The sequence below is a fragment of the Melospiza georgiana genome, chromosome 1 (genome assembly GCF_028018845.1).
Source record: "Melospiza georgiana isolate bMelGeo1 chromosome 1, bMelGeo1.pri, whole genome shotgun sequence".
Lineage (NCBI taxonomy): Eukaryota > Metazoa > Chordata > Aves > Passeriformes > Passerellidae > Melospiza > Melospiza georgiana.
The window spans coordinates 22,317,028-22,332,031 of record NC_080430.1 but is presented as its reverse complement, the minus strand read 5'-3'; the positions used below and the strand labels follow the sequence as shown (position 1 = coordinate 22,332,031).

At 37.8% G+C, this 15,004-nt stretch overlaps 1 protein-coding gene across 3 annotated transcripts in view; it reads right to left on the bottom strand.

The window, feature by feature from the left end:
* Positions 1-14,258, bottom strand: part of ADAM22 (ADAM metallopeptidase domain 22) — a 55,875-nt gene extending 41,617 nt beyond the window's left edge. For all 3 annotated transcript variants that reach the window (XM_058034648.1, XM_058034626.1, XM_058034637.1), the window contains exons 1-7: positions 14,182-14,258; positions 10,563-10,626; positions 9,858-9,927; positions 4,728-4,798; positions 4,163-4,237; positions 2,033-2,104; positions 857-1,023 (exon numbers count right to left, since the gene is read on the bottom strand). In XM_058034648.1, the coding sequence (XP_057890631.1) occupies positions 857-1,023; positions 2,033-2,104; positions 4,163-4,237; positions 4,728-4,798; positions 9,858-9,927; positions 10,563-10,622 (515 nt within the window). In that variant the 5' untranslated portion in view covers positions 10,623-10,626; positions 14,182-14,258. The remainder of the gene's footprint in view (positions 1-856; positions 1,024-2,032; positions 2,105-4,162; positions 4,238-4,727; positions 4,799-9,857; positions 9,928-10,562; positions 10,627-14,181) is intronic.
* Between the last annotated feature and the right edge of the window lie 746 nt (positions 14,259-15,004).

Sequence of the window (15,004 nt, the reverse complement as noted above, 5' to 3'; positions counted from 1 at the left end):
CAAAATCTGCAAGCACCATTTTGCAGATCTTACTAGCTTTCTTCAAGGCAGAAACAAGTGGCACTAATTAGGTACAGGCAAAAACTCTGAGGGTGGATACCAGGCTTGGGTATCCTGGAACCCTACTGAAGTCATGAGAAGCGAGGTGTTTAGGTTAAGTTTATTCTTACAGGCTCCTAAAACAGTCAGCAGAGAGAAAAAAAGACTCCAACAGAGATATTCATCTGGCATGTGTGTGTGGATCAAAAACCTCAGCCACATATCTCTCCTGTATTTTTGCACATATATTTTATTATATCAATCTTATTTTCAAAACAACTAAGATACTTTGAGAAAATAACATTCTTCTCAGTTTAGTATTCTTATAGCTCAAATGTCTTGGGAGAACAAACTGTTTTGAGGATCTGAAACACTTCAGTAATCCTGCAGCATGCAGGTCATTCAACATGCCATAGTGCACTTCAGCAGAAAACCTCATTGGTTCCAAAACCAACGTTCTGCCTTTAAATAATCCGTGCTCTACTGCTGAAGAAGTCAACCTCTGAGGTGGAACCATGCATGACTCTTCAGATAGTTGCACTTGCAGAGTAGGTGGTTGCACAGAATAACAAAGGATAACAGCGCATGCAGCTCAGGCTTAGTATGTTAAAACTAAAATAAGAGTCAAGCCTCTGGTTGCACTGGCAGGCAGTTTGTGAATTAATTTTTCTCCCACCTCCCCATCTGAAACTTTATTTTCTGAATTATTTTGGATTACAAACACACATCAGGAAGGAGATGCATCAGCCATTTGTGAGAAGCAACCCCCAAGGAAAGAAAAAACCCCAGTAATATAACATCACACAAGGTTACGTACGAAAAAAGGTGAACTGCGTCACTTTTCTCTCTGATAAAATCCCTCCTATATTTCATAAACTCACGTAGAGTCACCAAGGGGTTTTCAGATATGGTGAACTTGTTATCAGTAGCCCAGGTTTCCATGGCAACCAATACTATCCTGGTGTTAAGTTGTTCTTTATATATCTAGTACATTAACAGAATGAACAAATATATTATGTCAAATAGAACAAAGATGAGATTTACCCCTTTTTTTAACAGCTTGCATTTTTACATAACTAAATATTTAGCTTATTCTAGCACATTTTGCATTCTTGTAGGTGATTTTATTTCCCTCAAAATCAACAAACATATAAATCAGGTAAAACAAACATTTTTGGCTTAATTTTTTAATCCATTCTCTTAGGCTTCTCTTGGCCTACACAGGCAGAGGTACATACAAGAAAAATGTGATTTTTGAAAAATTAGTACATTCAAAATAGTTCAAACATTTGAATGTAATGGGTCTTTTATAACAGCCAGCTCATCCCATGACACACAAGGGCCCTCTTATGCAGAATAATGATCTATAAAGCCATAATTTTTCTCTGTTATATATGTCTACAGGAGTATTTCAACTCCTGCTGGCTGAATCACAAAAAAAGGACATCCTTTCAATGCTGCATTAACCCTCCACACCAAATACTTTCAAGCATTTTCTTCTTCTAGGAATACTTTTCTTTTTCTAATACTTTGCTGTGGTGAGGTGCAAGAGCCAGCAGCTTGTCTGATTTATCATATAAAGATAATCCACATAGTTCACCTGTATGTCCCTATTCTAACTCATTTATTCAAGTGCACTTCTTCTGGAGAAATTTTAATGCATTAGAATTTCAGATTGTCTTTTGGGTTTAAATTTGTCAAAACAGGGATCCTGCACTAGAAATTGTCATATCTAAGGTGCTCTTTACAACTCAGACTCAAGGGACCAATCCAGCAGGATATTTAAATGTTTAAAGCCACAAAATAAAACCCTTCTGATGCTTTATGTTACACAGAGCCTCTAGAGGTGAATGATTGTGGTTCTAGATGAAAATTTGCAATCTTCACTACATTATTATTGTTACACCATGAATCAAAAACTCCTGCATGTATCATCAGGAGAATCTTATACTCATCTCACACGTAAAAGAACATATAGCTGAGTGATACTTACCAGATCAGCCATGTTCACAACTGATTTAGCATAACTGTTGGTATGGCCGACTGACAAGCGGTGCTTTTTACACTGTGAAAAAACACAGACAGTAACAGGATCAGATTCAGAAAAACAAGGTCCATTTCCAAACCACCATGAAGTAAAAAGCAATTATATCAACAATAAAGCCCTTGCACAAGGTTTTGTCTCTTGTGCTGAGTGTAATGCTCATAACCAATAGTAAGAAATTGCTCAGAAATGCACATTACTGATATACTTTACAACAGCTGTTGTGTAATTTCTTCTTTAGAAAGTATCCTAGAATCTTTATTGGAAAATGATATAAGAACAATAACATTCTGTTACTCTCTTCATTATCACTATTGTTGCCCATTTTAAAATTAATCACGAATGCCATTGAAGAAATTAGCAACAAAAATTTCCATAGCTGAGACTCCTTAAGGTATGTTATCCCAGAAGTGCCTGCATCTGTGTTTTAATCTATCAGACTCCCTTTTGTTGCAGTTTTCTCTCTTAAGGTGTTTTCTGGTTTTCCTCTTGCATAGTTGCACACTCTATAAAGCCACAGTAACTGGTTCAAACCACTTCAGTGATCAGACTCCAATTTCAGACCTTTACTGAAATTTGTAATGCAGTGTTATAAAAATGACACTAGAAACAGCTGTCCAGGTACTCCTATTTGCAGAAAAAAACCCAAACAGTTATGAATGAACATCATGGGCATGAAAGTCACAGGTATCTCAGAAGAATTTAGGAGAAAGTGTACAAGATTTTCAGAAATGTTTTGCCCCCTTGTGCCCCATGATGCTTGATTTTGGAATGAAAATTTTCTATATTTTCTGGAAGTTAGGATCTTTTAGTGGGCAAGAAGTTTTCCACAGCTAGGGCATAGGATGGGCATCCTTTCAAGCAGAAATGGGGGGGAAACCACCAAAAACAAGAAAGTTAAGCCCACAGCAAATGATATTTCCTTCTCACAGGAGGAAATTATTTGGCTTCTTTGATCACAGGCACTCACCTCAGAGAATAAACTCCTAACTGGACTGACTCTTGCAGTAGCTGTGATTAGACAAAATTAGGAAACATTGTCCTTGAAGAAAATCTGCCTGAACAGAGAGGAGGATCCCAAAGGAAATGTTGCAGCTTCAGCTCTTTAGGATCAAGCACAGTTACACTGATTTAAGGGATTTTCATCCAAAATGATTAATTTTAATCTAAGAATTTATTCCTGTGTTCCTCAAACTTAGCTCATGGAGGAGTACACTGTCTAAGGACAGAGGCACACTTTTTCTACACTTTTTCCCTCTCACGTCTATTTTTGCTAATTCAGGTATTGCATGAGAGAATTGCTGCACATCACAGAAGAAGTAGACAAGATTTATAGAAATATTTTGATTTTAAGGCCATAAGGGACCATAAAAACATCTAATGTCACCAGTTGGATGAGCAGTGCCAGGCTGAACTTTATCCAGTTACATCAAGAGGAAATCCATTGTGTTTGAAGCTATCTTTGAAAATTGCAAGTGATGAAGAATTTGCCATTTCCTTTGATATTTCCTTCATTAATGCTTAATAAATCATCTTCACTGACATAAATCTGTGGTTTTTCTCACTTGAATGAGTCTGGCTTTTCTTCAATACACTGTTATTATGTGTCTTCCACTATGTTAAAAACCCCACTGTATTCTCCCAAAGAAAGTATAAAAGTTTAACAAAATCATTTTCTCTACATTGATTGGGACATTTTAAAAAAATCTGGTCACTGTTAATCTCCCCATTCTCACCAGCTGCTGTACAATTGAAATAACTGCACTATGGATTGCTGAGTGCCTGTAACTAAGAGAAATGCTCAGGAAAGCCAGAAAGAAAATCATCAGCTTAAGTCACACTGACATTTTTTAATTTCTGACCCTTCTTTCTGATCCTCAGGTCTAGTTGCATTCTTGGTGAAATTAACTTGCGAAAATTCAAAACCAGCTTCATCAATGGTTAATGGAACCATAATTTCTTCTATTAAGAACACAATGAATTTATTGCAGCCTTATAGTGTTCTTTATTGTTATGCTCTCTGGATAAATTAAGACAATTTGATGCTAATTGTAAGATGTTGAAATGTGTCAGTCTTACCATTAGATGATCATTTACAATCATCAACTCAATATATTTTGTTTCCTCTTCAACTTTACGTGGAATCTGACGAACCTATGGAGAGATTGTAACTTAGAGTCTGACAATACAGAGTGTAACTGGTAACAGACGTCTGCACTTAGTGGCTTCCCTACTTTAATAAACAGGGAATGAAGTCTCCGTTTAGAATATTTATTTTGAAACAAAATAAAGTGAGATAAAATAGCTACTTGCCACTATTGCAAAATATTACAAAATATATAGGTTTTATTAAAGGAGTTTCTGATAAAACTATACTCAAAATGAGCAAAATTATTTTACCTACCTTTTCATTTGCCATATAGCAGTATTTAAAAATTTCCTAACTCTTCAGGGAGGCAGTGTCCAAGAGAACCCATCAATGTTTAGCTTACATTAGATACCTCTTTTTGCATTAGCTGTATTGATATAGAGATCTCATGCCAAACCAGCAGGAGCAGCAGGACTCCATCTGGACAAATTAACTCAGCAGACATGAAACAAACTTGACGGCACGTTCCTTATAAACAAGCATATTGGCACATACCTGCCTTTTCCTTCTTTTGTGTCTTGGCCTTACAACAAAATTCTGTGATGTACTATTCGTCTGCCAGAATTCTAAGCAGAAAACACAGACAAACACATGGAATATTTACAAAAATATAGCCCAGCAATTAGTGACCCTGATGCAACATGACAGTAGTATGGCATTCTTCAGCACTTCAGATGCAGCAACAACTCGTTTTTTCAAGCTTCCAGCTAGAAGGGAGGCAAGACTACAGATGCTTCCCAGTAACAGGGCTCTTATTAAAAACTCTACTAGTGATAATCTGGGTCTGTTGAAACAGATGATCTGTGGGTGTCACGCTTCAGAAAGCACAGCAGATGTTCTATGCCAAAACTTCACCAATACTGGGCATGAAATATTATTAGCATAGTGCTTCCATGGAGTGAATCACATTTTCAGGAATTCAGCAGACATTCACAGAGCTCTTGCAATAGCTACCTAAATTAATAAGAAGAGCATGGAAGGCAGAATTAATGCTTTAAGACGATTATATTCACAAAGCAAAATATGTCAGAGTTGGGAGAAACCTTACAAGATTTTGGCAATGCTCACTTGCCAACACAATATTCCTCCCTGCTAATCCCTCTGTGTCCTTAACTTCTTAAATCTCTAATCATAAGCATCAAGTAGTTTATTCTTTTGCCAAATCCTTTTCACCAAATCTATTAGTAGCCCCTCATGGAAAAGGACACATCATAAACTAAGCAGAAGATAACACTTGCTCTTACCCTTTCAAATGTCCAAGAAGTAATTTTCCATCTTTAAATTTAAATTCATAGTCCTTGCCTCTCTTTTCTCTATATAAAATACAGCTCTTTCCTTATCTTGTATAAATGTGTTTCCTATTTGCACAACCCCAAGAAGATCTTTTTGATTCATGCAAATTCAATGTTTGCAGTTTCTTAGTTTGTAATAATGTTTCTCCTTTCTCTGCTTTCCCTCTTTTGTGCTTTCTGTAGCTTTGGACATGCTTTCATGTTCAAGGAACTGAAAACTTCTTTCAGTTTTTCAGTGATTTTACCAGTCCTTCAGAGAAGTAAGTAGTCCTATAGTGTTTATAGGACACTCTTATAGTGCTGTAGAATTGATGGAGCTGTGTAAATTAAGAGACTTCCAGTTCACATATCTTTGTACACAACTTCTGCTTGTTTTACAAATTCCTGAGCAGTTCAGTTTTGCTGGTGAGACAGGGAAGTTTCTCACAACTTCACTTCCTGCTGTACGTTAATTGTACAATTTCTGCATGAGGTTCAAAAATAGGATTAAAAACATGCTGATAGGAATTTGACAGGGCTGCTATATCAGCAAAATCTTAAAACACAAAGCTGAGTTGCCCATCTGACAAGATATTGCCAGGCCTAAGGGATAATTTTAACCAAAAGTGGCAAATTACTAATAAGGCAAAACAGGAAAACAAAGCATGAATAACTGGTATTGTTTTGGGTAAATGAGGGACTATGGTGACATTTTGGTATGTGAGGTTTGCAGATACCTTTTCACAGAGCAACCTAGACAATCACAGGCTCTCTGCTTTAAAATGTTTTCATGGTTACACCAATGCACTTGAGGACTTTCTTTAGAAAAATGATCAAGGATAAATTCAATCACACCCAAGCTCCTTATTTATTGCTTAAAGACCTGCAGACTGTTGAGCTTTCGATGATGAGAAACTAGATCTTGGAAACCTTTTTACAATGTTTTTGATTATGCTTTATGTATGTTAACTAGTTTAGACTGTTCTAGTGCCACACAACTGGATGTCAACCTGTCATTTTTGATTTTATAACATGCTTAATGACACTGGTAAAAATAACACTTTTCAATCAATAAAATAATAATTTACAGTATATATATCGATTCTCAGATAACTTTACCAGTGCTTATTTCACTCACAATCAGAAGTCAGTCATGTCTAAGGGAAATGATGCAGCCATTACCATAACACACATTAACATTACCTTATAACTCACAAGATGGATAAACGCACACAGGTTGCATTTCCAGTCAAAGATCCTCAGGCAAAAGAACACAACCAGCAAAATCACAGGGAATGTTGATAGTTGAGAGATACTAGCAGATATTTTGATGGGAATATGTTGCCACAAAAAAAATGTAATGGAGATTCACAAAATCATAGGATCATCTTGATTGGAAAAAGATTGCTAAAATCAAGCCCAACCAGAAATTTAATACTGCCAAGTCCCACTAAATCATCTTCCTAAGTGCTGTATCTACATATTTTTTCATGTGATCCCAAAAGAAAAGGACATCTGTTATGTATTATTTGAAAAACAGCACCTTTGATAACATATTGTTATCTAAAACCATGCCAGGGCAGGCATTGTAGATCTCAACAGAGATTGTGAGAAAAAAGTCTGGTAAATATAAGGTCAAATGCTCTAAGTGTGCCAAGTCATCTGCTCAAGCTTCCTTATTTAAAATTCTCATTATTCTTCAGACCATTGCAAAGTACAGTAAAATAAATTCTTTTCTGCAACAGCTTGTGGGGTTTTTCTTAATACCCAGGGAGCAAAAGAATGTATAAAGTACATTGCTATTTAACTGGGATAGGATAATGTGTGCTTTTACTATTGCTGATACTGAGTAATCCCTACCACTTGAATTTTTTTCCCTTTCTAACACCAGTATTGAAGCTGGTGATCTATCCAGTTCATTCCTAATGCAGTGGAAATGCTGAGTGGAAATCTCACCTTACACACATTTCTAAAGATAAGAGAAAAATCTTGACTTCAGGAAAAATCTCCTTAGGCCAGTCAAATTGATAAATTATGAGAGTAGCTATGATGATATATGCCAGCACAGTGCTCGCTACTGCTAACAATAATTTTGTTGTAGTGCTTTCAAAAAATCATTCACAAAAATACTAGCAGCAATTAACTGTAAATGTTAATTAAGGAAAAAAAGTCAAGTCAAGACAGAAGTCTGACCTCTCCAGACTGGCAGGGAAGAAGCAGAGGAGCTCTCATCCCCTGAAGCTGTGACTGTGCATGGAGGATGACTTACAGGCAGAGATAAATTGAATAATTACAGACAAAGAAAAATTGTGGGTTTCCTAATGAGGATATAATATTATACATGTACTGTAATTTTCACTACAAACATCAGAAGCACCTTTTCAAACAATTTTACAAAACCAAGTATGAGCATGTGGGAGAGTAGACTATGAATTAGAGTCTATTTCTCCACAAATGGGACCCTAAACATAAAATGATGGAAGATTAGCACCTGTACCTCTCATCCACATTACAAATACTTGCATAACTGAGAAGACTAGCACTCTGCAACTGAATTTCCTTTTTAACCTTTTCTACGATCCTGTGATTCTAATTCAATCTAGATGGCAACATGTTCCGTTATGTCATGTGCTGGGCTTTGTACAGCAAAGCCAGCAACTATTTATTTGTTTTCTGTAATAAAATCAAAACTCTACAAGCATGTCTGGATCTTTGTGGGAAAACATATAAACAAAACAAGACCATGAAGCCCTAGTCTGACAGTTTTTCAAAAATCAAGAAACTCTGGTGGAGGTGAAACTGGGGCATTTACTTGCAATTAATCCCTTTTCATAATTTTAAAAGCAGAAAACAATTTTATTCCATAATCTTGAAAACATAAAATTCACTATTAGGAAATCTTATAAAACAGCTTATAGATAAACCAACACTAGCAGTGTCTTAGTTTAACAACCTGAGATAGAAGATTTATTTTAAACTCAGCATTGGCTGCATTATTTCCAATCTTTTGAGTCAAGAAAATGTGATAAATTATGCACTCTATTATTCAGCCTTATGTTCAATAAATTGCTCTCATTACACTATCATCTCTGCCAGCACAGGGAGCAAGCACGGTACGTGTGTAAGGTACACAGGAAGTTTTGTGACACAGAAGTCACTGCCTTGCACAGAAGTCATGAGCCTTTTGTGCTCATGTCCCTCCATCCCAACATTGCCTCTGCCTTGCCTGGGCAATCATCATCCCAGGACAGGAGGCACCAAGCTGGGACAGTGGCTTTGTTTGGATTCAGATTCCTTCTTCAGAACTGAAATTAAGGCAATCAGATTGTAGCAAGTTCCTTTTTTTTCCTTCTTTTCTCATTAGCTCCCTGAATGATTCTGCTTTGCTTAACAACTGGCAAAGCTGCACAAACTGCGCTCCAGGGATGGACCCGCCTGTGTGCAGCACTCTGCACCTCAAGACCTCAGATCCAAATGCTGCCATAGGACAAACAGTTTGTAACAAGATAACCAAACATCTGTAACTCTCCTGAAGAAATCAGACTGGAGGTGGTTTCTACCAAAACGTCAGTGTCTACAAAGGACAGTTTATCTAGGATATGCGTTGTAGGCCAGGAAAACACATCTGTAACAAATTCTTGACAGAATGGGGATATGTCACAAATACTGCAATTTTAGCTTCAATTAACAAGCCAACCTCTCAGATGAAAATCCATTTTTTTTTAGAAAACCTTTCTCCCTCCACACACAATATGGGCATTCATCGCTATAAGCACTTGAAACCACTTCTGCCTCCAAATTCATCTGCACTGAAACGCACGGCCCTCATCATAGCCAGCACTGTGAAAGATGCTGATGGGACTGGAGATCAGAGTCACTGAGCAGAAATGACACTGGGCAATTTCTTGTCTCCCAGGCTTATGCTCGCTCCACGGTACTCATCCTGTATCTCAAAACCAGAAAAACCCATGAAGCGTTATCAACCACCATCAAGGTGGTGTTAATTTTCATCACCTCTAGGCTACCTCAGCCCTTTCCTCCCTACAGCTACCAGCACACAATTCACACCACAGACCACATGCCCTGTTAAAAGAAACACATATCACTATGTGAAGGTCTAGGAGAGATTTCATTCATTAGATTCAGGATTTTTTTATCAGATTTTTTCCTGTGCTTTCATTGTTTCAAAATGGGTTTTTTTTTAGTGTGTGTGGTTTTTTTTTTTAATTTATTTGAGTAAAAGAAGGTGTATATATAACAAAACAATATACTCTCAGAAGATGATCTATCAAATATAATCAACAAATTTGGCCTTTGAATAAAACAGTAAGTAATGAATACTTAAAAATCATACCAGATGGCAGGTCGACTGAAGGAAATTCAAACAACTTGGATTTGTAAACAGAGTGGAAATGGAAGTCATCCTGAAATAGTGAATAATTGTCCATATTACATCAGGAAAAATTAATCCATCTCATGATCATTAAACAGACAATTCCAAAGGTTCTTGTCACCCAACGCACACCCCAGAGAACATGCAAGTTGCAAAGCACCATTACTCTACATTCTTCTTTTCCCAGCTGCAATGTGATTGCTAATGCCACATTTAATCACCTTTCATATCTGAGTACCTCAAACACAGAGGCTGAGCACACAGAGCTAGGCCTAAATTGGGCTCCCAGAGCTGCTCAGGGAGAGACAATGAGAAGTCCCAGGAGCTGCTGAACTGGAGTCAAGGAAGAACCAGGAGGAGAGTGATGTAATAAACCCAGAGCAGCAAGTGCAGGGAAGGGCACTGGGCACTCACAGGCTCCAAGGGACCCTCCCCTAGTGCTGCAGTGCTCTGCTGCCAAGAGCTACAGAGCACACACATACAGACACATCACTAATGTCTAATTTTTGCAGGTCTGCCTTTGTCTGTGAAGATGGAGTCTCACATTTGAGGTAAATGAACTGGGAATGAGGGGATGACCCTTTGGTCCCACGGCCTTATGCCTACCCTGTGCCCATGGATGACTACTCAAAAAAACACAGCAGGACTACTGTAAGTTCTACTTACATCTGAAGTGTAGTTTTCATCTGGTTCAATAAGGTAAGTATGGTTTCCATCATAGAACATCCCACTGTCAAGAGCAGGAAATGTAAATACAGATTTAATAAAGAAACACTAGTACGACATGGAAGTAACTTCTTAAAGTTAATATACTTTAAACATTTTAATATTTGGGGAAGGAAGAGTTTAAAATGGTTTCAGGAACTGAATGCAATTCTGGATTTCATTTATTTCTTCACTTCAGTAAAAAAGAATTTCTCCTGTGGTGAAGCAGACTCTTCTTCTACAAACCTTCCCCATAACATATATAAACACTAAATGGAATAATTTAACCAACTGAAAATCCAGTTCAAAGCCCCCACTCCAACGCAGGAGATATTTATCTACAACAGATAAATGAGGGACCTGTCTTTAGGAACACATATTTGGGGCATATGCATATCTTTCCCCAAATAAAAATGGTATTTAATTGAATTGAATTATCCTTAGGATTTAATAGGTTGTTTTATTAACTCTTTCCTTAGCATTTCATTTAAAGAGAATGTTGATACAAATACTAGTCTGTAAGAGCAGAAAAACAAATGTTATTTCTTATACATTCTGATCTTCAACCAAACCAGAATACTTTTAAGTAACTTTTCCTTTACTTCAGTGGCATACACACATGATTGGGATTAGGCTGTATCAGCATGTCCCTTTCAAAGGGTCACTACTAAAGTGTTTACGCTTGGCCCTAAATATGAGCTGTAAATTCAAATTTGGCACATAGCACACAGCAACAACAGCATGAAAGTGAGATTATTTATTTACTTACATTACTGTTAAAAAATCCAAAACAAACAGGAATTACAAGCAACAAAAGCAAATCCTTTTCTTTTTTCTTATGCAGCTTTTTTTATCAGCAAAATTGACATTCACAGAAGTAACTTGGGTTACTGACTGTATCACACATATCAAGTATGAGCATAACTACAGTGTAAAGCTGCTTCACCTGTCAAATTACACATGCCTATTCTTTAGAAATAAATACTGTTTATACGTTTAAGCAAAATATTCTAGCATCTGCTGGAGCTTCTTTGCTTGGAAATGAGATGAGACTGGGGAAGATCCTGTAGCTCTTTACCAGTCTAAATTTCCTTTCCTCTGTTTGCAACTTTAGATGTGCAGGGTCTGCAAGTTGAAGCACTGTCAGCAAAGAGCTTCTCGTGAGACTGCTGCTCCCAACAGCACTGACCTCTGACCAAGTCACTGAGCAGTGACAAGAATAATAAATAGTCACTGCTGACCTACAGACCTCACCTGCCCACTCAAAGCATCCACGGCTCTTTCCCCACCAGTTACCATACACCTAGTGCGCTCTGAATAAACCACACGCTCATGGGTGTGTTACAGAGAAAGCAAACATTTCAAAAGCCTGCATTTCGATGATGCGTGTTCCTCAGGCAATCCCATTCGTCGCCGTGACAGCGGCGCTCGCAGCAGGGGCCGCAGTTCCTGCGTTCACCACCAGGCGGCAGCACGATCCCGGCCGTGCCCGCTCGGCGCCGCGCACTGACACCCGCTCGGCGCTCTGCCCTGCTCGGGCTAAGCACGGCAAACCGAGCATCCCCAGAACACAAACAAAACAAAAACCCAAGCAAAACGGCTTGCTCGAAGTTACGGTGGCAGAGGTACATTTGTCATTAGCCAAGTCATTAAGAAGACATCCATAATTTCAGGTGTTCTGTCAGCCGGATGTGATCGATTTAACTCATAATAGGAAGGATGTGAAGCAGACATTACTAAAAGAAGAACTCATAACTTATGATTAAAAAACCTCAACATTTTTTCACCTGTATGAATAATTCTGCTGTTACTGGCTGAGATCTAGAGGTACTAACATGCAAAAGAGGAGACTGGCATGACCTTTAGAAATATGAAGCTTGTTTTTCTCTTAAAGGCATCTGTTTTGTCTTGTGTGCTTCCTAAAATTCATGAAAGCAAAGCTCCTGCCCAGACCTTGCAGAAGACAACTCTGCCCAGCTACCTTTATTCCAGCAAGATACTCCAAAGTGGGGCTGAAGCTAAGGAGCTCTGATTGCCAGTGTGAGTTTCTAGTAATTACTTATCATTTTAAATCAGCTGTGTAGGAGCTAGTTGCAATGATGGAAATGCAGTGGCAGAGAATGTGAGTTTAATACAGCTCAGGAAACATTACTTTCTTGTACTGGATATTTGAAATACCAGCCTGATTAGAGTAAGCTTGTGTCAAAGAACTCAGCTCAAACTTTATTGTATCAGGGGAAAAAATGGAGGGGGGATGGGGAGAGGGGACAGAGAGATATCTTTCAAGAGAGAGCTGAATTATACAATGAAAAAAATGCATCATCTATCATGTAACTTAGAAGGGATCAATTTGGATATCAGGCCATTGAAGAACACAGAGCAGCAGAAGAATCAGTTTTAAGCATAAACTCACAGAAAGAGGGAAGGAAAAGACACATGCAGGCTCTCTTTTGCTCCTGCCTTTTCTCCTAGGAGTTAGCAGGGGCCAAGACCTAATGGATCCCTGCTAATGGAAGCCAGGCAGTGCCTCAGGATGCATTAGGAAGATACTATTTTTAGGCTCACTGTCCATGCTTCAAACTGGGCTCAAGTTTCTTGAGCTGCACAGCTGTAAATCAGACAAGTGCAAGGATGGCAAGTCTTCTGCAGGCATTCTCCCCTTCATAACAAAGAATATACAACTATAAAAGAAAGACACTACTCAAATAAAAGTACTTATATGACTGACACCAGAAATACAGAATAATTGTAGATATACAATAGGCTGAAGAAGATTTCCATCAGCTAAACCCTGCTTCCACAGAAAAAGGTAAAGCTCAGGTGAACTCCACACAGGCTCACTTGGTGCCATGCCTTTTCAAGCTGATGTCAGTATTAGTGGTGCTGAGATCCTGTAATTCCCAGGTGTGACAGGCACTAGGTTGATCTGAAAACCTGACTAGCATCATTCAATAGTGCCAAAAGTAGACAGGTCCAAAAGCTGTACAATCCACACACAGCTTCATGTAACCTTCACTTGACAGGGGATTTATTTGTAAGTAAAATTATGTACTTCAAAGAAAAATTTTTGCACCCTCATACATTTTCTTCTAGATTTTTCAAGATTTTACTATATGCAAGGTATTACCCCATACACACAACTTAAGGCCAGAAATTCTGTTAACAAAAATGGATAATGCAGGATAAATTCTAAAATGACATTTCCTTTGTAAAGATACTAGAAAAGAAATAAAGTACACATCATTATAGCAACAAGAAAGGAACACAATTTCCAAATAATTCATTGGCATTGTTTTTATTTTTGTAGAATAGGATGTTTTCAGCTACTTCTACTCTGCCATCTCTATAATAAGTTATCTTAAAACAATACCTGGCCACTGCCATTAGTCCTGAATTTAGAAAAAAAGGGAAAAAAAAGTAAATTCTGAAGATTTTTGAATACTTAATATTGGTGACAAAGTAACAGGAAAATAGACAGCACTTATTTTACTATATTCATGTATTATTTTACTATAAATAACTTGATTTGGCTTAAAAGAATGATAAACAAAAATCAGTAAAAACAAAACAGCAGACTTACTGTAATCCATGGCATGTTGACAAGGCAACAAATGATACAGAATTTCCTCGAATTTTTCCCTGATAATAGCAATGTTCTCCTCCCTGAAATTGGAAATTGAGACTGTAAATCCATGGGACATTCCACAGCATCACACTTCATCCTGTCAAACACTGCTTTTCCATAAACACTTTCCCAAGCCATTGACATGGCACCGAGAACTGACTATCACTCATGTAGGAGTTCATCCCATCTTCTTTGAGCCTTGGTTTGGTACTTAAACAAACACCATCATCTTGACCCTGTACATCAAATGGTGTATTTCACAATTTCAGTGTGAAATTCCTGACATCCTGAGGTGGATTTCAGAGACAAATTACTCCAGAAGTGCTCACTCCAGAAGTGCTCATCTTCCTTCACTGACTAGAAAAAGAGTTGGCAGTAGGGGGCTTAGACTCCACATCTGCTCTGCACATGACTACATCAGACAGGATGAACTCTGCTCTGAGGGTAAGGCAATTTCCTTCTTCTAAGTAGAAAGGCATGCTAACAAAATAATAATAATGCTTGATTGGAAAAAAAGACCAAAGCAGAAGTAGTCACTAGTGCTCCAAAGCTAATGGAACCTCCAAGAGTAACTAAGTAGTAAAGGAATACAATGAAAATGAATGTTTGCCTCTCCTCTTCTGCAAATAAAATGTATATCTTTCTAATAAAATCCAGCTGACTCTACTCAAAAAAATTCCCCCCGGTTTCTCTGTAGTAGAGCTTTCACTGATAAGCCCTACTACACATGCGATAAATTTATTCAGTATTGCACAATAGCAATATTTGTATGCAAAAT